The sequence below is a fragment of the Zeugodacus cucurbitae genome, chromosome 6 (assembly GCF_028554725.1).
Source record: "Zeugodacus cucurbitae isolate PBARC_wt_2022May chromosome 6, idZeuCucr1.2, whole genome shotgun sequence".
Lineage (NCBI taxonomy): Eukaryota > Metazoa > Arthropoda > Insecta > Diptera > Tephritidae > Zeugodacus > Zeugodacus cucurbitae.
In genome coordinates, this window is record NC_071671.1 from 17,620,512 (window position 1) to 17,644,135 (window position 23,624).

Consider the following 23,624-nt stretch of genomic DNA (forward strand, 5'->3'; position numbering starts at 1 on the left):
GTCAGTTGTACAAATAATGCTATGTACTTACAATTTGGAAACTGTTTTGTGAAACAAAAAACGGAAGAATACTTAAATCTTATGATTACCATCCACACTTTCATTGTATTTGCATTTGGGAAGAGAAAGCACTTTCGATTGTTAATTAATATATTTGGTTGAGTTCATATGGATTGTTAAATTGCGCCACTGTCCAACTGCTACTCCTCGACAATTGTGCCGTTCGGTGAACGCATGTGATAAATGCCGCTTAACTTTTGCGTCCCCACATGGTGATGATGGTGGTGCTGTTGCTGTTGCTGCGGCTGCTATCCAATTGGCACAGCAGCACCGCCGCCGATTGCGCGTCGCATGGGCGACATGGACACTGGCGGCACAGCAGTATGTGCGCTTGTTGTTGTTGGCGGTTGGCGCGTTGGTGTCGGCGTTGGCGTTGGTGTGGGTGTTGTTGGTGGTGGCGGCGGCGGTGGTGTTGCTGAAGGCGTTGCTGTAAAGTGTTTGGTTGGCGTTGCCGACGCTGACGCAGATGCCGACGATGTGGAAGTAGAAGTTGTCATTACGGTACCGGAAACACCGCCGCTCGCCGCTAATATGGATGTGCATGATGTCGATGTTGCTGCTGCTGTGCCAGCCGCCAGATTTGCCTGTCGTCAGGTGCTGCTCAGCAGTAATATTTCACGTTGTGGCGTATTCTGCAGAGCGTTGGCCGTTTTTAAGTGAATGCTGTGTATGGAATGGAGAGAGATTTATATTTTTGAATAGTTATTTTTGTTTTTTTTTTAGGAAATTAATTTTCAATGTTGCTCAATATATTTTTCGAAAATTAAAAAAAATAAACATTCAACCTAAATTTATGTTAGAGGTGGTCTCAGTAAACAGATAAATGTGATATTATATAATAGTATATATAAAAAAAATAATTGAGTTGAGTTGAGAGTAACTATCATCCGAAGGACATTTTTAAAAGTGTTATTTTTAAACTAACTAATATCGGAATCTGTCAGAATATATTAAAGATATATTATTAAATGGTACTAATCTTATCTAATTTGATGAAAATTTGAAGACAAGCAATTTTAATTGAAAAAAATGGAAAGTTGTTTTGGATGTGATCAAAAATTACAAAAAATTTAGTTTAGAAGTTTCAAATATTCAAGAATTAAACTATAAACTATGTGAAACTAAATTCGTCTAATTGCATTTCTAAGTGCCCAACACTGTAACTTTTCATATTTCTGGCCTACCCATGGCATATTTTAATAACTAAAAAGGGTTTAAAAAGTTCCCTGCTACAGCCCGAATGAACCAAAAAATATTGAAATGGTCGGAAGTTGTGAAAAGGATCCGCAATAAAGAGAACTATCCGAATATGAAAAAAATAAAAAATAGTTATATTCGAAAAAATTCAAATATTGTAAAAAATAAATAAATTACTCACTTATTGTCTTCCAGCGAGAATGTCTCCGACGAACCGTGCGAGGCCACCGAAGTACCTGCAAGCGAACTTCGTATTGAATGCGAGTCCTCGGGTACGTTTAACGTTACTAGCATTTTTATTATTATATGTACGTATTGTTATTTTTTGGTTTTGATTTTGTAATTTAAGGCAATTGTCGGTGATGGGAATTTTGTTGTTGTTTATTGTAGTGGTGAGAAAGTAGTTGCAAAAGTTGTTTTTCCATATGATTTTTGGGGTTTGTACAAATTTTTGTAGTCGTTTTGTTTTGGTTGTACATGAAAGTGGTTGTTGTTGTCCAATTTTTGCGTAACAGTAAACGTATTTAAGATGCAATTTTCAGAATTCAATATTCGATTTTTTTTTGTTTTTTTTTTAAATAATTCGTTTTGGACCACATTTTGTATTTGTTTTTTGTTGCAACCAAGCCAATATTGTTGTGAAATTATTTACAAAAGCGAAAAATACCAATTTTTTATTAATATTTTGTATGTAAAATTTGTTTTTTGTTTGTTTGTATAAATTTAATTGAATAAATGTGTAGAAAACTACTTCATTGCAATAAATTGGAGAAGAGCGTAAAATTTGTAATTTTATATTTTTTTTTTTAATACATAGGAAAGTTGTGGTTGCAAGAGTGTGTGTGTGGCGTTGTGCCTAGCTATATAGTGTTTGAAATCGAAATTGTTAAGGATATGCGTCATATTTGTTAGTAGTTGAGTGGGTGTTAAGTATGCAAATTGTTCACTGTATTTACTTGTATGCAAAGTTGGCAAGCTAATTGACAAAATACGTATGATTTCAGTTGAAATCAAGTCTTCGAAGAAACGAAATTATGCTAGTTCGTGTACATGCACGAAATATGCAATTTTTATAATTTTTTAGCAAAAAAAGTTTTTTTTTACTTAAATATGAAATGCATTCTCGGGCACATGCTAAAAATTAATTACAAAAAAATATTATAACGTGCTTACAACATACAACTTTTCAAACAGTTTAGACACATTTTTTATTTTCTTTTAAATATAGAAAAATAAAAATGCAATTAATAATTTCGAGCATAGAAACGCGCATGCGGAATAATCAATAAAATAAAAACATTTTTTTAATGATTTGTTAGTTATAAGTAGTTGTTTTATATATTTCTAAATTAATAATAATTAAACTGAAAGTAATTAGCAATAAAGAAAAGATTATAATATAAAATAAATATGGGAAATATATAATTAATAAAAAGATAAAACAAAAATTAAAAAAATAATAAAACAAAATAAAAACAAACAATTAAAATCTGTAACGGATCTCTAAATATTTTTAATCGAATTAGAAATGAGAAAATATTATTTACTTTTTTGAAAATAAAAGAAAATATTATAAAATAAAATAAAAAAATTAAATGAAAATCAATGGAAAGTAGTTAAATTTTATAACGGATTTGTAAATATGTGCATTATTAGCTCTAACGGATCCAAACATATTTTAATATTACAAAATAATATCGAAAACAAAAAAAAAAATAAATAAAAATTTAATAGTAAAGAAATAAATATAAAAAAAAAATAAAAAGTTAATGGAAAATGGTTCAATTGTATAACGGTTTTGTAAATATTTGTGATTGTATTATTATTTAATAACACATTGAAATCCCTAACAAAGTGCTGAACTAAAATTTTGGAGTAATAAAAATTATAAAGAGTAAAGTCATCACGGAGCATTTAAAATAAACTATGCAATAAACATTCTTATACGCAAATGACAGTCAAGTAAACCAACTTTTGCAAATAAACGCTAATGTGATATCAGCGGAACAGTTCATAACGTAAAATTAAAGATTTCCAACAACGAAAAGTGTTTCTAACGCCAGAAAAAAATATAGTTTTACATTTCTTAAAGTATTGCATGGAAATTTAACCCCTTCTAGCAGTAAATCAGTTAATTGCGTAAAGACTAAAGTAGTAAAGACCAAAATAACCCTACTTTTGTAAGCCAATTAGCCAATACAAGCTACAAAAAGAGGTTGTGTGTATAAAAAAAATCATAAATTAAAAAAATTATAATTTTTATTTAATTTCTTATTCAAAACTTATTTAACAATTATATTATGTTTATTCAAATTTCAGTACATTTTTTTATAAACGCTAAAACACACTAAACTGCAAGGTATGAATTGCATAGACTTTTAATTGATTTATACAAATATATATAGACAATTATATTTTTTATATATTTGTAGAAAAATTCGTCAAAAGATTTTTTGCAAAAAGCGCTAACTAACTGGTAAATGCTAAAGAGTTATATATATTTCACATATTTCATAGTAAATATATATGTATTTATGTATGTAGATAAAGTAAATAGTTGTAAATAAATATCGACGCATTGTAAGCATGTAAATATGTATAAATATATAAGACAGTATATAGGAATAAAATAGGAATTACAAGTTTATATTATAAGCACAATGAATAGACATACATATACATAGAACTGTTACATATCTGTATATACTGAAATTATAGACTTCGTAGTGAAATAGTTACATAATATTAGCTTGTGCTGGTCACTAACAAATTTAAGTATTTAGTGAAATTTGGCACGAACTTTAAAATTTTAGCTTTGCACACAAACAATACGGTATTCTGGAACAAAAATGATTTTAGTGGAGAAATTTATTTATTTTATTAAAACAATTTAATTATCAATAATTTGTTAAAGAAGAATTTTATTAAAAAATAAATTAAATTTTAATCAAAAAATATATACTTTTGTTTTAAAAAATTAAATATGATTTAAAAAAAAAATATGAAATAAAGTATATTTTATTAACAACAAAAAAATAATAATTTGTTAAAAATGTAAAAACTGTTTAAAGTAAATTATAAAAAAAATTAAATTTTATTAAAAAAAATAGTTTATTAACAGAAAAATTAATAAAAAAATGAATAATAATTTATATTAAATTTTTGAAAAGAAATATGAAATAAAAAATATTTTATTACAACAAAAAAAAATAATACTTTATATGAAATTTTTTTTAATTGCAAAACATAAAAACGATTGATATTGTTTTGTCTGTAATTAAAAGTTATTAGTTTGTGGCCATAGCTATATATATTGCGCAAAATAAGTCTCAAAAGTCATAACAATGGAAAGCTAGTTTTGTAAAGATATTTTTCTTGTATAAACAAATTTCGAAAATTGAACAGTATTAAGAACAATCGTAATTAATGTAATTTAGTACGTTATTCTTCATATAAACAAAAATGCAAATTATCAGTAGTTCCCAACTTTTTTGTATAATATAATTTAAAAAAAATTTTCAAACTACAATATGCTTTCTTCATTGAAATAAATAAATAATTATAATTATAGTTACTTTGAAATTATTTTTCCAAAATTATAAATTTTCCAAAATTTTCGAACATTCAACATTTATTAACATTTGCATTACTATTTCACGTTTAACTGTTTCTCGCCGAAAGCAAGCTAAATAATACAGTATCATTTTCACTTAATAACTTCAACTTCAATAAAAATTGTGTAAATACTGCATTAAGTAAGGGAATGTTCACAATAAACAACGATATGGTTAAGATAAGTATGACAAAAGGCATAAAGAAGAATATCATTGTGGAGAGATTCTAAAGTTTACAAATACATATTTTAGAAATTATAACATTAAATTAATTATTTCTGCTTACTGCTTTTGCAATGGCAAATTTTTCATAAAGTATACACTCTTAACAGTACGTGTGCTTAGCAAATAGGCAAGCTACAATATGGAAAATAATATAAAAAATAATAAGTAAAGCTACTACAATTGAATGCTAGGAGTTATATAATGAATTTAGCTAAATAATTGTATGCATTATAGACTGAATATAGTAATTGTGGTGAACAATAATCAGAAAATATACCACAGCTGATAAAGTTTAGAACAGCTGTTAATTTTTTTTTTCAACAGTTGTGGTTTTTGGTTGTTATTTAGGATTTTTAAAGATTTTTGGCAATAGGAGAATTCAATTAAATGTGTAAATTTATGTAGAAAACGCATAATACGAATATATAATTTTAAGAGGTGAAAAAATATGAAAATTTTTTAAGATTTAAATTTTTAAAGCACAGATAAAGCCGCATTGTCTTATATTTGTGTGATAATTTAGTATTATTTAAGAAAAATTAATTTTTTAACGTAAAAACATTAAATGTGGTATTAAAAAAAATCATTATTTTATGTTGCATCATATTACTATATTCAGCCTATAGGTATGCAAGCTTTTTCAAAAGCATTTTTTTCAACAAAAAATATTAAATGCTATAAATTTTTTATATATATTTTATAAACGCAATAGCATTACATTTTAAACGCATATAGTATTTTAAGCTTAAGGCTAGTTAAATTGGCATATTGTAATAACTACATATATATAATATTTATTTTTTTATTAAATTTATTAATATGCTTACAAATACATATTTAGTGCGCTAGTAAATGTGGAATTACTTAGTTTTTGATTTAATAATTTTTGTTTATTTTAGTTATAAATTTATAGCCGAGTATTTTGTACGCTGAGCTCATCGTCATCAATGTCAGCATTTTCATTAAAGTCTGGCGGTAAATCAACAACATTTGAATAGTCAACGTCAGCGTCAGTATGATTTTGTAACGGTAACATTGTATGGCTGTAATTATAACTATTGCTGTGCCTATTTAAATGACTGTGGCTGTGGCTGTGGCTATTGTGGTGATTGTGACCGTTAAGATTGTAGGCATTGTTGTCAATGTCATTGTATAATTTATTGTTGGTGGTGACAACAAATCCATTACTATATAGTGAATAACTGCTAACAGCCGGTGAGGTGGCTAAACTAGTGATACTTCGATACGTTTTCATTGAATATGCATCACCTAGAAGAAGAATTGGGACGAAGATGGTGGAAACAATTTCGTGTGTGTGTTTTGTGTGTTTGTAGGTGTGTGCGTGTGTTTGTGGGTGAAGAAACAGAGAAAGAGAGAAAGTAAAGTAATCATCACAACAATAATCATACAACGGTAATAATAATAATACTAATAATAACGGTTATATTTTTTTTTAAATAAATAATATGTATGTTTGTTTGTATGTAGTATGTATGTATGTATGTATTAGTTGTAAAAAATGTTAAAACCAATTAAATATTGAAATGCTTACAACTTATGTTGTAAATGGTTTATAGAAGACAGACAGAGTACGTGTGTATGTGAGAGAGAGAGAGAGAGATAAGAAACCAATGACAAAAATATAAATAATAAATTAATGCGAAAATGCTAAATTACAAATATACACATATGAGATATGAGTATAAATATTATGCATCTGCACTTCAAGTGAAGCAGTAGAAGTTGAGAAAACGTGATTAAATAGTAGATATATTTAGGTATGTAAGTTATAAGCTGTAGTAATGGATCCATTTGTAATGAGTAAGTAGTACCAGTATATGCCACCAGTATTATTTTATTTGACTGTATGTATTTATGTTCAAAATAACTGTACAAGTAATGTTTAATGTTATAAGCACATATATTTGAAAGCTTAAAGTCGTGTTTTATTATTTTTTTTCCAGTTAACAGCTTACATCAAATTTAATAAAACAGTTGCTAGTGCCAGTTTTGGTTTAAAATATTTACGGCAGCCAACTTCACGTATATCGCAATAGCAATTTAAAAGAGAAATCAAATCAAAATGTATTTCTTTCTAAATATTTTTAAATTATTTTTTGTAATCTATGAAATATTTTTTTAATAATTTATTTATATCACAAACGTTGTGCAAAATAAAACACGACTTCTTTTGTTATAATAACCACCGAACTGTTTATACGCCTCCTTAAGGTTAATAGGTTATTAGTAAAAGCTGAATTAAATTATAATAGCGAAGACGAAAGTTATAATTATATTAGATAATAAGTAATTGTGATTATGACATATATATAGTAGAAACATAAATATATAATTATAATAGGTTATATTTTTGGCAAAAAAAAATTAATTAAGTTATTCTTACTGAAGTTAATAATACAGATTATTAATTACAAAGAGATTTTTTGAAAATATTTATGTAAAATTTATAGAATGATAGCACATATAGCACATACAGCTATATATATATGGGCATTTCCGCCATGTCGAACGGGACAATCGTACACCTTTCAATTAAAAAAAAAAAATATGAACTAAAATGTTTTTTTAATTTTGACAGTAGGATTTTTTAATAGCCCTTCATTAGCTCTACATTTAGTGTTAAGGTTAATTTCGGAACGGTTTTCATTTTCAAGATAATTGCAAAAAACTAAGGCATTCGCACGGGACAAAAAATGGAAGTCGTTTTTGGGGACAACGATTCAAACGACGATTTCAGCAAATTGTGAGGCAATATTCAAATGTAATGATTGTAAAATGTTGCGCATTGACGGCCTTTAAAGATGGTATTAATTTCATCCAAAAATAATTTATAGTTTATTTTTAATTAATTATTAACCGCATTCGCACGGGACATGTCGCACGGGACATTTTTTTCCATCATAATATTTATGTTGATTTTGTTGTTATAATACGGAATTATTTAACAACAAGTCCAATAAAATGGCTTAAAAAAGTAGTAAATGTATTTATTTATTTATTTTAACCAACATCCAACGAGAAACACCACAAAAATTCTATAGTATGAAATGAAAATAGTATTATGAATGTGTAATACAGTTTTTTTCAGAAAATGCTGTCCTAGGGTATACAAATTTTTGGATTTCGTTATCTGCTAGACTTTCTTTTTGATAACTGCTCCCAGTCCATCGGTTCCTTGCAAAAAAAAATATATTCTAATGAAGAGTTAATTATTTTATAAAATCAACCAGACTGAGAGCAGTTACCTTAAAAAAAAATAAATATTTTAGAAAAGCAACTAAAGGATTTCTTAATTTTAGTTAAGAGATGTATCAAGAAAATAATATGTCATGCATTAACTTGTCACTTTTAAAAGCAAACGATTTTCTCCTGACAACTTTGTTTAAATGAGCACTCTTATTTTGATTTGTAAGCCTATAATTTTCGCCAAAATCTATTTGAATAGTTATTTCAGTGGAATTTAAAGTGCGGTTTTTGCACATATGTAAATAATTAATGGAAATGTATCTATTTACATACTTCAGTAAATTTTATAAGACAAAAAATAATTTTCAATTTTTAAATTCCACACCTACGATGTCGCACGGGACCAATTTTAAGTAGTTACCAAAACTACAAATCTTCTGATTTTTGAACAAGGTTTTTTTTTATTTTAATTGTATGCAAGTTTACTGTTTATACCCAAAATTTGGCGCGCTTGCTGCTTATATTTGCGATGCAGCGGGAACAAGCGTTGTTTTTTGATGTCGCACGGGACATTAAAATGTAGGATAATAAGAGAGCAAAAACTTTAAGTTATTTGCAATCGCATGCTTTCTTATGCATTTTATTTTGCTCTTTGTACCCTTATAAAGGTTTTACACAAAGCGAAAAATTATACATGATATGTTTCTTTAACAATTTTGACGAAAAAACAAATGCAGTAGAAAAATCGAAATGAGAAAAGTAGCTCATATGCGACTTGGCTTTCGTATATCTCGTAATTGGTTATGAATTAATTTAAAATTACTTAAATATAAATAAATTTAAATATTTTCCTATGAAAATAGGCAACAACTTTCTAATTCTAATAATGTTTAATATTTTGTCTGTGGTGGACCTTCTGGCGGAAATGCCCATATATATATTTTCATATATAAATTTATTATTTTATTTATTAAACAATAGAAGATAACTAACAAATATGAAGCTAAATGAAATTTAGCAGCACAATTTATCAGAGGTTTCAAAAAAATATATATGTATTTTTTCTAACCACAAAAAAAGGGAGTCTGAACGTCGTTACTGCTGCGGATACATAAAACATTCAATCAACGTTTTTGGCTGCAGTGATGATAGTCTTTAGATCGGTTGTCGTGGAACGGTTATTTAGGGACCTTTAATTGTAGATACTTTATACTATACTTAAAATACTAAGTATTTTTTGGGAGAACACTTCTAACCATATTTAACCATAACAATAATTTCTTTAGTCCACAGAATTCTACAATGAAGAATAACCCTATCCCTAATGGGTACCTTTGCAATAGATTTCAAAAATATGAGTCATACCGAAATTATGAATGAAATCGTTTAAAAATAGAATTTAAATAACATTTGCTACACTGATAACTATGTGCTAATTATACAATAACTTATAATAGCAACTAACGTCACGTCGCGCATTGTATGCATGTCTAACCCTCAATTTTTATCAATGCAATCATAAAAATATAATAAATATTTACTTATGACACAATTTTGTTTGATTTTCAAATATTGATAACGAGGTATTTAGGTGAAATTATAGCAAAAAATAAACAAAGAACGAAGAAAAAGAAAAAATGTGAAATAAAGTGAAGTAAACCAATTTGGTTAGACAGGCATAATGCAACTTGCAAAATTTTATGTGAAAACAATATAAACAAACAAGCAAAAAGTAGCGTTTCAGAATTAAATAACCTAAATATAGACATTAAAAACACGATTGTTAAACGCATAATACAAATAAGCGGAGATTAATATTTAAATAAGTAGAAATACATGTACAACAGATAATGTTGTATGCGTCGACTCATGGGCGTTTTCTTGTCGCACAATGTTAATTATGTATTACACCAGCAAACTATGTGTAATTGTTATCAACATTGAATGGTAGTGTAAAATATTAAAATAAATGTTATTAAATGTGTCATAAAAGTGCGAACAATTTCATAATAAATAAGTGTGCAGACAAAGCAGGCTAAAGTTGTGTGGAGAAATATTAAATAAGTTGTAGCATGCATTAAGTAATAACAGCGTAAACTATGTACATACATTATTGATTGTTATTAATTAGCTATTAACCTTATAAGCCTTTGCGTGCCTCAACAACGACAATATGTATATATAAAGCTTTATTATTAGGTTGTAATAATAAGTAACTTCAAAACTCTGCACATGTCGCATTAAATAAGTAAAGAAACCTCTTAATTGCCGGTCGCAATCTGCTCTAATTCATTTCACATACTCACTTCTTATATTGAGCTAACAATGAGGTTGAATAAAAACCTATAGACACTAAGGAATACATGAATCGCGGTTATTACACGCTTGCTTGCCAAACAACTTCAGTTTACATATAGAATTTCTCATTTTTTACTGTGTGAACAAAAATCTTCGCTTTTGTTTAATATACGCAACTGCTATCGGTATAGCTGAGAGTACGTGTTGAGCTATTTTGGTGTCTTCAAATAATAAATATTTATTGGTGACACCTTTATATATATATAAACAAACGGAGTGAGTGGTCGTTAAAGAACGAACAGCAAAGAAGGCACGCTTTAAAAGCAAAATAAATTTATAAATTTAAAGCAAATATATTTATAAAAAAAATTCAACAAATAAAAAAAATAATTGGACATACATACATACAAAAAAATGTAAATATAGGTGAAATAATATAAAATTAATTAATTAATATTACGTTATAAATTAAAAAAAAAAATAATAACTATATAAAATGATTTTTTTTTATAGATTTGAGGCATACAAAGCTTACATAGGTGTAAAATAATGATATTTTAAATAATATTATTTAATATTTTAATAATAATATTTCCCAACAGCAGAGCATTTCTTTAACTATTTCCATGGATTAATTCTCCACTAACACCTTTATATTACAAACAACATATAAAACTGTAGCACATGTATCTAAATAGCTAAATATAAAAGCATACAGTTATTTTATATCTAACTATTCAAATATATGACTTTTATATATGTAAGCATGCAAATATTTTAAATATGTATAAGTACTTTTTATGCAAGCTGGCACCACACAGTGAAATGTTTGGAGTGATTTGTAAACAGAATTAATATGAGAAAATAGTGAAATGAAGTTTTAAAAAAAGCATTTTAATTTTTTTTCATAAAATACTTTTAGGTTAAAAATGAATTCAAAGAATTTTTAAAACTTCATTTACAGTTTTTGGCCCGAAGCAATTTTTTGCAGCAATGATTAAAGAATTTCTAGTATAGTAGTGTGTGAGTAGAGTAAACGAGTGATTAGCAGTAGTATTTAGTGAAGATAGTATATAGATTTGCAGACAGTTGAAAGAGAGAAATGAAAATCAACTGATATGTGTGAACTGAAACTTACCGGTAGCGCATTCAGAGGTCTCATACGACATGGTTGATTGTACTTCTACTGCATTTTGTTCAGATCTGTAAAAGGGAAAACCCAAAGTTATTAGTATTTGAAAGGTATTACAACAAACAAAACAGCAAAATGATTAAAAATATTAAAAAAAAAATAAAAGAGTAAAGAAACAAGTAAGGAAGGGCTAAGTTCGGGTGTAACCCACTTTTAGTACTTAATTTTTGGACTGTATTAAAAAGTGGCTAAAAAAACGACTGCAGAAAGTTTGGTTTATATAGCTCTATTGGTTTGCGAGATATGTACAAAAAACCAATTTGAGGGCGGGACCACGCCCACCTCCCCAAAAAAATTATATCCAAATATGCCCCTTCATAGTGCGATCCTTCATACCAAATTTTATTTCCATAGCTTTATTTATGGCTTAGTTATGGCACTTTATGTGTTTTCGGTTTTCGCCATTTTGTGGGCGTGGCAGTGGTCCGATTTTGCTCATTTTCGAAAGCAACCTTCCTATGGTGCTAAGATATAAGTGTGCCAATTGTTTCATCAAGATATCTTAATTTTTACTCTAGTTACAGCTTGCACAGACGGACGGACGGACAGACAGACTTTCGCATTTGAACTCCACTCTTCACCATGATCACTTTGGCATATATAACCCTATATCTAACTCGTTTAGTTTTGGGTGTTACAAGCAACCGTTATGTGAACAAAACTATAATACTCTCTTTAGCAACTTTGTTGCGAGAGTATAAAAATAATAATAAAATAAAAGAAAGCAAAAGGTAAGAAGCGTATTCGCGATAATACCCGTTAATGGACCTAAGTATATGGAACGTTTAAAGTTTTCGATTTTTATGTTATGTTATTTTTTTTTTGCTACCATATGTAATAATTTATTTATTTTATATACTTTAGTACACAAATAATGGAAAAACATGTAGTCTACATTTATACTGTGCCCATTTACAAAATTTGGTCCAGTATTTTTAGAAATATTAGGTCTACAACTTTGCTTCCGCCGTTTTCCAATAGATGTCTCTAGGGTCAAGCACTGGTCGACTAAATCGTTTTATATCGATTTTGGACATTTGTGTCAACATTAACCCAACAACAAAATATTTGTAAAGATCTGTTTGCATCCCAAACTTATTCTCAACTGAAAATGTCACTTTTTGAGCAGAATTCTCGACATTTGCGGGAAATTTTGCTTTTCTTTTTTAATTCCAAGAAAAGTGCGGCTGAGGCTTATTGACATTTGTAACCGTTTTTATACAAAAAAACTTAAATTTACAAAAAAACGGCGGAAGCAAAGTTGTTGACCTAATATAGTGTTTATTTTTTTCGAACATCCAACTTTGACCCCTTATAGCATCAGTCATATAAGCTTGAACGAATAATGTTATAATACATCATTGAAATAATAGGGGAAGGTAGTTTATACCCCTATTTTTGATTATTTGAAACTATATTCTGTAGTTAGTAATAATGCTTTTCAAAAACTCTTTTCTCGAATTTCGAAGCCAAAAATTTCGATTTTGGTGTCCAATTTTGACTGAAACTTTCGTAAAAAATAAGTTTGTCCAATACTCAGCCGAGTATTGTACAGTGTTATATGCAATTTATCACATAATTAATTGTAAGTATTTGATATTAAAATAAAATTTTAACAACTCTCACACTCTTACCTCAATATCACATCAGTTATAACTTGTTTCTCATTATCGGTATATTCGGAACGCCGTCGACCGATCTTTTTCTCAATATCCGCCTCCACGAATTGCCCCAATGGTCGTACTGGAAATTCATTCGCCTTTGGTGGTGGTGCCACATCCAATTTCCATTCTTTCAACTTCTTCAACATACGTTCGAGTGCCTCGATTACGTAATCATCGCTGTAACCGAAATTCTTATGCAATTTCACTTGCAAATATTCAATAATTGAATCCATATCTTTGAGACGCAACAATTCGTGTTTGTGCAAATACAGTATGGTGACGGCCATTGCGGTGACGATAGTTTCACCCTCCAACAGATAAATGTCCCACACACGCAAAGCTAAACTATATGGTATCTGAAAATAGTAAAGTGGAAGTATGGAGTATAAAGAAAATGCAGTAAACAAGTGTGGTATATAAAAATTTTGAAACTGTATTTGTACAATAGCGCGTAAAGTAACGAAAAAGAAAGTAAAACTTGTTATAGTGACAAAGTACCAAATATGGTAGCAAGCCAAATTCATTAGACGGTTTGCGCATATTATTATTAATGATGTAATGTTTGTGCTTGAATTTGAATTTATTTAACAAATTCACTTGTTGACTTTAAATAATTATTTTTATGTAAAACAGATAAATAAGGAGAATTAGATAAATATGTTTGAAAAGCAATAATATAAATAGAAATAAGTTAAAAAAAAATAACTTAAATATTATTTAATAACTTGAATAATAATTGAAAAAAAAACACTAATTAAAAAAAAAAATACAAAAATATAACAAATTAAAAAAATACATAATTATAAAAAAAAGTACAAAAAAAAATAAAATAAATAATTAAAAAATACAAAATGAAAAAAAATTATTAAAAATTAATTAAAAATAATATATAGAGAAAAAAGAACTAATAAAATAATTTAAAAAAAAATCTAAAAGTTTTATAATAAAAAATATATATATAATTTATAAACAAAATACAAATAAATTAATACTTAATATTCAAAAAATAATAATTTTCTTATACACACCCGCTCTACGAAGATAACAAAGAACCATTTAATCGAGTATAGAATGGCATCCACATTGTGCTTCATAAAATGTTGATGCAATTTACGCATCCTCTTCGACAAGATGCGATCGTGGTGTTCTAGAAGGCGTGTCAACTTCGGGAAGCCCTCAATGAACAGGCCATGCATGGCATATTTACGATCTATAATCAATTGATTTAACGCCCAAAATGCCTCCTCCTCCTGCATAAAAAGCAACAGCACACCGGCCAGACACGCCATACCCTGACAATAACCCAACTCGGGATTATATATACTATACGCGTTTAGCACATTGAAGAGGGAGCACTGTTTAACGCTATACCGTTGACGGTAGGCGACATTATCACGAAATTGCCGATTTACATCCGAATCGATTTGACGCACCTCGGTGGAGTATTTACGCGCCAATGCCAACATAGACGCATACTTATCGGGATTGGCCGCTATCAATTCGTCCACATTCAGCAATTTTTTCCACGCTGGCCAACGCATACGATCTGGTATTCCCTTGAAGATACGTCGTCGCAGTTTCTCATTATTGGGATTCCAATTGGCAATCATTTTCACCCATTTCTTGTCGCGCTCCAATTCGATTTTCGTACGTTGCAGTTCCTGTGAGTCGCGGGTGTCGGGCAGGCGGGAATCGTGCATGAAGCCATATCTGTGCGAATAAAGCGGAAAAAATACAGTCACTGTGAGAAAATATATACATATGTACGTGGGTTTGTTTGCTTGTTTGTGGCAATGGATTTACTTTATAATACGAAAACTTGTAAATGTTGCAAAGTAACAGGTATTTATTTACTGCTAAGTATGTATGTATATTTCTATGTATGCTATGTTTATGCTGAAAGGGTTCATTGTCGGAAAGTGTGGAATGTGGCACGGAAGCAAGATCGCTGTGGTGGGAAACGAAAGCAGTGCACGACAGTGAAACAAGCATTTTGCATTAATTTGCAAAATAAAATTAAAGCAAAAAAAAATAAAAATTATGCGCAAGTTGTTTGTTGCTTTTTGCTTTATTTTCGTAGTAAGTACGTTTATACATATTTTATTTTTATTAAGTAGACTTGTTACTCGTACTTGTTGTATAAATTGCAAAATGTGTGTGACCGTACAGACGCCATGCTTTTTTTTCTACATTTTCCAGTTAAAATTGCTTCAAGTGGTTTGAAGTGCAACATGAGGTAAAGGGTATAAGAACCAGCGGCATATTCGCGCATGCAAAACATTGGCAAATTGCCCGGAAATGTTTGCGGTGGCCAACTTATAATAACTAAAGGAAATTATCGCACTAAGGAGAGAGAAAAGTACATAGTTAGAAATGTGCGAATTGGTACTTGGAAGGTATTGTTAGGCGCCTTTGAAATCCACAGCACACTTTATTTACGAATAGTTATGTATGTTTGTATGGAAAGCAAACACTTTGTTGCGCGGTTTATCTAACATTTTTGTTGTATTTGTATATGCCGTATTTCAGTATATGCCGGTTAAATGAATTTTATTTTGATTTATTAAAGCATTTTTAATTACACACTCGTCAATTGCTTTTGTGTTAAAGCTTTTAAAGCAGCAGACATTCGCACCTCCAAACTTTATTGCGTATTTGGTATTCCTTGTGAAAAAGAGGTCGAGTGCTGTCTCCCACCGACTTTTCAATGGGTAAAAAGGTCACCTCATCTGTAAATTTATATGCTTTCACATACTTTGTAGGCCAAAAAATACATATAATAAGTAAGTGAAAATTATCGACAAGCATGGAAATGTGCGAATTTGTAATGCAACCGTCATGAATCATCGAACAAAATGAGGAGTAATTTCGCGCATACGTTTGAACTCGCACATATTTGTTTGTACATATATACAAATACACGAACATACTTACATATATAAATTTAGAGGATATGCCTTTTCTCAGTAGCAAGCGAATATTATTTGTAGCTGAGGCATGTTTCCAACATTTTTCTTTTATATTTTTACGTGTATATGCGTAAATTGTGTGTATGTGTATAGAATCATTAAACAAGGCAAACCAATCGGATATTTTACCCGTTTTTGTTTTTATACAATTGAATTGAATACTTATGGTATTTTTAGAAGTATTTGTACATACATATGCATTGTTTAAGTGCTACACTTACAGTAGATCTGCTGAGTTTGTATAAATGCATAATTTATGTGAAGAAGATGTTATGTTTTTAATTGGAGCACGGCATACAATTAGCAGCCTTTAATTTCAATCATAGATATGACCGAGACAAAATCAAATCAATTATGAAAAATAAAACAAATATGTAACAATTCATTATTAACACTAAAAACTCAGTAACACAACACAATTCACTGGCATGTATTTAGCAATATTGAAAGTTGTAGATTTTTTTTCTATTTGCGACTAGAATATTTTTGGGGACTTACATTTTTTAATATTTTTACTACAGTATTGGCAATATAAAATGAAAATAAATTTACAATGAATAAAAACGCACTTCCTTTACACACAATGTGTAATGTAACCGTCAATATTGTGCGCATAGTTGGCCCAGACATGAAGACTATGACATTGTTAATTGTTTATTATCCTTGAACAGTAACTTTTATCGTAGTATATGGTAAAACAACTATACATATTAAAAACAGTTTCTTAATGAATATATGATACACATATGTACATACATATATATACATATTCTAAAGTTCTTCAAGTGGCACTCAAAGTTTTAATTTTGCTTTGAAAAACAAAATAGGCACAAATTAATTCAAAACACTTTCGAACTCAACTAATAAAGTAAAATTCTATAACATGCAATAAGTACTTTAAATTGATTATTAATTGTTCTATGGCGTATACTCACTTGTCTGTAATATGGTAGAGTTCAAATGTGGGATTCTCCCAAGGATCGACCACATTCTTCGGATCCAAACCCAACGTGTAACGATTGAAAATCGCTTCACGTTCATCTGCTGCACGTTGTAGCAACGCCTCTTGATCATCGAGCGCTGCTATGCTTTTGTTGCTAACATTATTGGTCATAGGCGGCACATTTGCGGCATCACCTCCAGCTGTCGCTGTTAAAGCTGTTGTTTCGCTACTGTTTGTTGTTGTTATGTGCGTAGTTGTTGTATGATTTGTAGCGACGGGTGGGGAGGCAGGCAAGCTATTTGTATTATTCACATTGCTGTTATTTGTAATTGTAATATTGTTGATGTTGGTGCTGTTGGCACTGTTGTTGTGATTGTGGCTATTGCTATTACTGCTTATGATAGTGACACTATTCGTGTACACAGTTGAATTCATGGTTGCAATTTTTGTTTTTATACAATTCTTTTTCGACTTGTTATTATTACTTTTATTTTTTACTAGGAAATGAACGATTGTGCGGGCGCTTAGCGATAGCCAGTGGCACTGAACTCTGAAGGCTGCTTAAAGTTGAACTATATGCGTTGGAATGACTGTATGTTGTTGTGGTATTGGTATTTCACTTTATTATTTTTATTACAAAAATAACGTATCTCTGTGTTTACTGCCAGAGTACGACTTATTAATATTTGCAAATATTGTTTTAAATGCATCTGCTGTTATTCGGGCTCCTTGATAGAATTCGGCCATTGATGTCATTGCTCAGCTAAAAGCCCAGTTCATTTTCATAAGAAATTGATTAGTAACACCGCCTGTAATTATTTTTACAGTAAATAACCATTATTAATAAATATATTTAAGCCACAAGTCTTTACTGTAAGCTAGTCAAAAAATTTGACGCCCCCGCTTCTACATTAATAACAGCAACACTTCGCTTTTTTAATCAGATCAGTGCAAGCTTTAAGAAAGTTATTGTAACTAAGCAAACGAATTTTTATATACACGTTTAATTTGTGTCTATAAATAAATAGTACGCAGAAAGCAAACTTTTAAATAATTTAAGAATTTATATTCTTATCGCAATAACTTCCTTTGCATATCTTTAATTATGTTACTTTATCCACGAACAATACAAGCTAGCACTCGAAACACAAACGCACACATTCTTGACCGTCATCAAAATTTCTCCTTTTTCGCTGATCAGCTTTTTATTGCAGTAATTCCACTATAAACTCTTTCTCACACTTATATCCGTATTGGTCACACATTCATTAAGATTATATCGTTATTTCCATATAGTTTGTGCATTTTACAATCTGTATTTAATAATATTTACACAAAATTTTCAACAAATTCTAAAATTTTATACTTTCCCCAGCGAAACACAATTGTAAAAACCATTTGGAATTAGAGAATTCTTTGACAGCACTGACAGTTAAATATACGAATGTCAGTAGAAAGTCCAACGAGAAGAAGAAAAGGGAAACCGAAGCGAACAGTGTAAACATTTTTTTTTTCAGAAGGGCGAAAATAATTTCTACTATTAAACAATTCTAATAAGCACCACGCTTGAAATTGATGAAACGATTTAACTCAACCTTAAAGAAAATTCTGAAGTCAATGAAATATTTTTAATGTGCATTTTACATTTAATATTTATTTTAAATTTTATATTAAAATCAGGCAACCATCGTTTTTTTTTTAATTTAACCATCATGGCAACCACTAATTATCAGCCGGCAAAACTTATTGGCGCATATTAGCATTCCAAATAATAAACAAATTAGAATGAAGTAAATTAATGTGAATTTATTGTGTTATTTGTTGGTTTTATAATAAACATTGTTTTTCAGGTTAAGTGTTGATGGTTTGTTGGTGTATTTTCCGTACGAATACATCTATCCGGAACAGTATGCATACATGCTAGAATTGAAACGCACATTGGATGCGAAAGGACACTGCCTGCTGGAGATGCCTTCGGGCACAGGCAAAACTGCCACACTATTATCGCTAATTGTAGCATATATGATTGAGCATCCCGATGTGATACGCAAATTAATTTATTGTTCACGTACCGTACCGGAGATTGAAAAGGTAATCGCGGAATTACAAAATCTGATCTCATACTATCAAAAAAATGCGCCTGAACCACCAGCTTTACTTGGCTTGGTTCTTAGTTCGCGTAAGAATATGTGCATACACCCGGAAGTTAGTAGAGAGCGTGAAGGCAAGGCAGTTGATGGGAAATGTTATGGTCTAACAGCCAGTTATATACGCGAACATCACGAGGTAGATCCCGACAATACGCCGATATGTGAGTGTATATTATATTAGCACAATTAAACAAATATTTTTTTAATAAATATAATTATAGTACAATTATTATAAAAAATATAACTTTGAACTATATTTATTTCAAGGTCAATACTATGAAGGTTTTACTTTGGAAGGCAAAGAGTCCATGATGCCCGCTGGTGTATATAGTATTGATGACCTCAAAGAATATGGACGCATGCGCAATTGGTGTCCATACTTTCTGGCACGTTTTGCTATAACACATGCACACATTGTCGTTTACAGTTATCACTACTTGTTGGATCCAAAAATTGCTGAAGTTGTATCCAAAGAGATGACTAAACAAACCTGTGTTGTTTTTGATGAGGCGCATAATATTGATAATGTCTGCATTGATTCGATGAGCGTTAAAATCAATCGTCGTATTGTCGAGCGCAGCACGAATGCGCTAAACAATCTACAAAAAATAGTACAAGAGTAAGTAATTGACAAAAAAATTTAAATTAAAAAAAGCTTTAGAATTTAAAAATTAGAAACAGTAACAACAATAAAGAAATAAAAATAATAAAATTTTAAAATTAAGAAAAAATAAAATTATAAATTTTAAATTAAAAGAAACAAAAAAAAAAATTAAATACAAAAGTAATAAATTAAAAAAGAAAAAAATTAAATAAAATAAAAAAATAATAATTTGTAAAAGTAAAAAATATAAATTTTTCAATTTTAGTATGCGTGAGGATGACGCCAACCGTCTCAATGATGAGTACCAACGTATGGTACAGGGTTTGAAGGATGCACAGGTGCAGCGTGAAACCGATATGGTGATGGCCAATCCCGTATTACCCACAGATATATTGAAAGGTATGTTTTAAGTAAATATTAGTTATTATTTTTGACAATTTAATTTAAAATACAGAGGTTGTGCCCGGTAATATACGTAATGCCGATCACTTCCTGAGTTTCCTGCGCCGCTTCGTGGAGTATATTAAAACACGTCTACGCGTCCATCACGTTGTGCAGGAATCACCTGCCGGCTTCCTTAAAGATGTGTCATCTAAAATTTGCATCGAACGCAAGCCGTTGCGCTTTTGTGCCGAGCGTTTGTCTAGCTTGTTGCGAACACTGGAGATTACCGATATGACAGAGTATGGTGCGCTGATATTGGTAATGTAATAAAAACGGTTTAAAATAAAGCATATTCGTGACAATCACAATTATATTTGCAGATTACACATTTTGCTACCTTAGTATCCACCTACACAAAGGGTTTCACAATCATTGTTGAACCGTTTGACGATAAAACACCCACCGTCATCAATCCCATACTGCATTTCAGTTGCTTGGACTCTTCCATAGCTATGGCGCCGGTGTTCAAACGGTTTCAGACAGTCGTAATCACGTCGGGCACACTTTCACCTATGGATATGTATCCGAAAATTTTGGATTTCGATCCAGTAATTATGAGTTCCTTTACAATGACGCTGGCGCGTCCTTGCTTGCTGCCGATGGTACAATATGTTTAATCTAAATTTTTGTATTTTGTGTTAAATGTTATTTCTTGCATTTACAGATCGTGTCCAAAGGTAACGATCAAGTGGCGATATCTTCAAAATTTGAAACACGCGAAGATACCGCAGTTATAAGAAATTACGGTCAATTGCTTGTAGAGACGGCGAAAACAGTACCTGATGGTATTGTCTGCTTTTTCACTTCCTACCTCTATCTTGAGTCTGTGGTGGCCTCATGGTATGATCAGGGTATCGTGGATACTTTACTGCGTTATAAATTGTTATTTATTGAAACGCAGGATAATGCGGAGACTAGCTATGCGCTAATGAACTATGTCAAGGTAAGTTCGAAGTGCAAATAACACGTAAGAATGTTCATGAAATTCATTCAATCATTTATACCTCGATAGTGGTCCGAGTAATGTAGGAAGGATTATACATCGATGAAAAGCATATTTTATTTCACAAATTCTCCAGATAGTGTATTATGAAATTCATTTTATTTTTTTATTCTATTTTTTACTTTAACATTTTTTTATTATTTTTAATTAATTTTTATTATTTCTATTTTTTTTTATTATTTATAATTAAAAAAAAAATCAAAAAACCCGGTCCGGTTACGTGGACCCGGCTGTCTGACTATCTTGCTAATAATAACTCGTAACTGACCTAGCCAAACAAGGTTATACCACCAAAAAGACAGTCTTTGGCAGATTCAAATCCGGATCCGTTCCGGTTACATAGACCCTACTGTTGTTGTTGTTATAACGATTTCCCAGCCCTTATGAACCGGAAAGTATAAGTCTAGTTGTCGTCGAGGTCATAAAGAGAAGGGTTTTACATGAATCGAGTTCATTGGACACGCAAATAGGTGATTAGTACAATGCGGGGACTCATTGCATGCTAACATATATTCTTTATGTTAGGGTTCAGTCTGGATAAGTAGGAGTTCATTATCCACTTTTATAGATAGCTCGGCCTCGTTGTGTAAATGTGCTTTAGAAGACATCAATAGACATACTGTGACTGTCCGTTATTATGACACGTCTGTATCTTCATCTGCTTCGTCCCCCTGCATCCAGGTGACCGTACTGGTACTGCGTAATTAACGACCGGCCGGCCGATTGACTCGTAAGTGACTAGTAAAGTAAAGTTGTATTTTCCCCAAGTGTTACGAGCTATCAACTTAAGAATCTAACAGGCCTCACAGTTGTTGTAGCGGCATAAAACATTCCCTCAACAATTTTGAGGAATACAGTTGATTTGACATTCCTTAGCCGGATAAAAATCCGGTTACATAGAACGGACTGTTGTGAGAATGGAGACCCGACTGTCTTGGAAATTTATTATAATAATGTCATAATACTACAACTACAATAACAATAACCAAATTATTTTATGCTTTCCATCTGCTAATTTTTTTTCATACATTCACATTTGCCTATATTTAACACGTCTCATCTATACTATTATTAAAGAATTGCCAGCCCTGTGCGATATATTGCATTCGGGTACAAAAATCATATACAAACACACTCATAACATTTCTCACATACATTTTCTTCAACCGAAGGCCTGTGACTGTGGCCGCGGCGCCGTATTGCTTGCTGTGGCGCGTGGCAAAGTCTCCGAGGGCGTTGATTTCGATCACCATTACGGACGTGCGGTGCTCATGTTTGGCATACCCTATGTCTACACACAATCACGCATCTTGAAGGCACGCCTCGACTATCTGCGCGATCAATTTCAGATACGCGAAAATGATTTTCTCACTTTCGATGCGATGCGCCATGCGGCGCAGTGTGTGGGACGCGCTTTGCGTGGCAAAACCGACTATGGTATTATGATATTTGCCGATAAGCGGTTCTCACGTCAAGATAAACGCAGTCGTCTGCCCAAATGGATACAGGAGCACTTGGTCGATAGTTTTTGTAATTTGAGCACAGAGGAGGCCATGCAATTGGCACGTCGCTGGTTGCGACGCATGGCGCAACCGTTCACGCGTGAAGATCAACTCGGTATATCGCTGCTGACATTGGAGCAATTGGAGAACTCTGAGAAGGAGAAATTAGAGCGGCAGGCGCAAGGCAAAGAGGGTGTGGGCGGTGAGGTGATGGAGCTATGAGGCGCTGTCAACGTAAATGTGAAATAAAATAAATTAAAAAAAAACAATAAATTTTTTTTCTAATTTGAAATACATTTTAACGTTGTATAAAGAAGATTTGCTCAAAGCGGTAAGTTTGTTGATGCAGTTCAATATGCAATCGCTGCATTTAATGTGTGATTTAATTTTTTTTATAATAATAAAAGTGTTAATAAACCACCACCAAACCAATGAGAATTTAATAAAAACAAAAACCACAAATGTCTCTCAGACAAATTGCAATTCATTAACATAAAAATCTGGACCAGTCTGTTTACGTGTATGACTGGCAATTGACTTCCGGACTTCGGT

The 23,624-nt window shown here is 30.8% G+C and overlaps 2 protein-coding genes across 7 annotated transcripts; one reads left to right on the forward strand and one right to left on the reverse strand.

Annotated features, from left to right (window-relative positions):
• Positions 1-542: 542 nt before the first annotated feature.
• LOC105218005 (USP6 N-terminal-like protein) lies at positions 543-18,797 on the reverse strand. 6 transcript variants are annotated; one of them, XM_054234913.1, is made up of 6 exons: positions 17,362-18,797; positions 14,486-15,167; positions 13,428-13,813; positions 11,740-11,804; positions 1,439-1,493; positions 543-723 (listed from the first exon to the last, which is right to left on the reverse strand). In XM_054234913.1, exons 1-6 carry the CDS (start codon positions 17,802-17,804, stop codon positions 651-653), a joined length of 1,704 nt encoding a protein of 567 aa, XP_054090888.1. In that variant the 5' UTR covers positions 17,805-18,797; the 3' UTR covers positions 543-650. The 6 variants fall into 6 exon arrangements, with proteins under 6 accessions (XP_054090888.1, XP_054090887.1, XP_054090889.1 ...); XM_054234912.1 differs by having other exon boundaries at positions 1,439-1,544; XM_054234911.1 differs by lacking the exons at positions 543-723; positions 1,439-1,493 and adding an exon at positions 5,421-6,365 and having other exon boundaries at positions 17,362-18,178; positions 18,610-18,797.
• Positions 18,798-18,974: 177 nt separating this feature from the next.
• Positions 18,975-23,364, forward strand: LOC105218007 (general transcription and DNA repair factor IIH helicase subunit XPD). Its single transcript, XM_011193326.3, has 8 exons — positions 18,975-19,159; positions 19,220-19,680; positions 19,787-20,138; positions 20,389-20,522; positions 20,578-20,825; positions 20,888-21,169; positions 21,232-21,510; positions 22,743-23,364. Exons 1-8 carry the CDS (start codon positions 19,155-19,157, stop codon positions 23,292-23,294), a joined length of 2,313 nt encoding a protein of 770 aa, XP_011191628.2. The 5' UTR covers positions 18,975-19,154; the 3' UTR covers positions 23,295-23,364.
• The last annotated feature ends 260 nt before the right edge of the window (positions 23,365-23,624 follow it).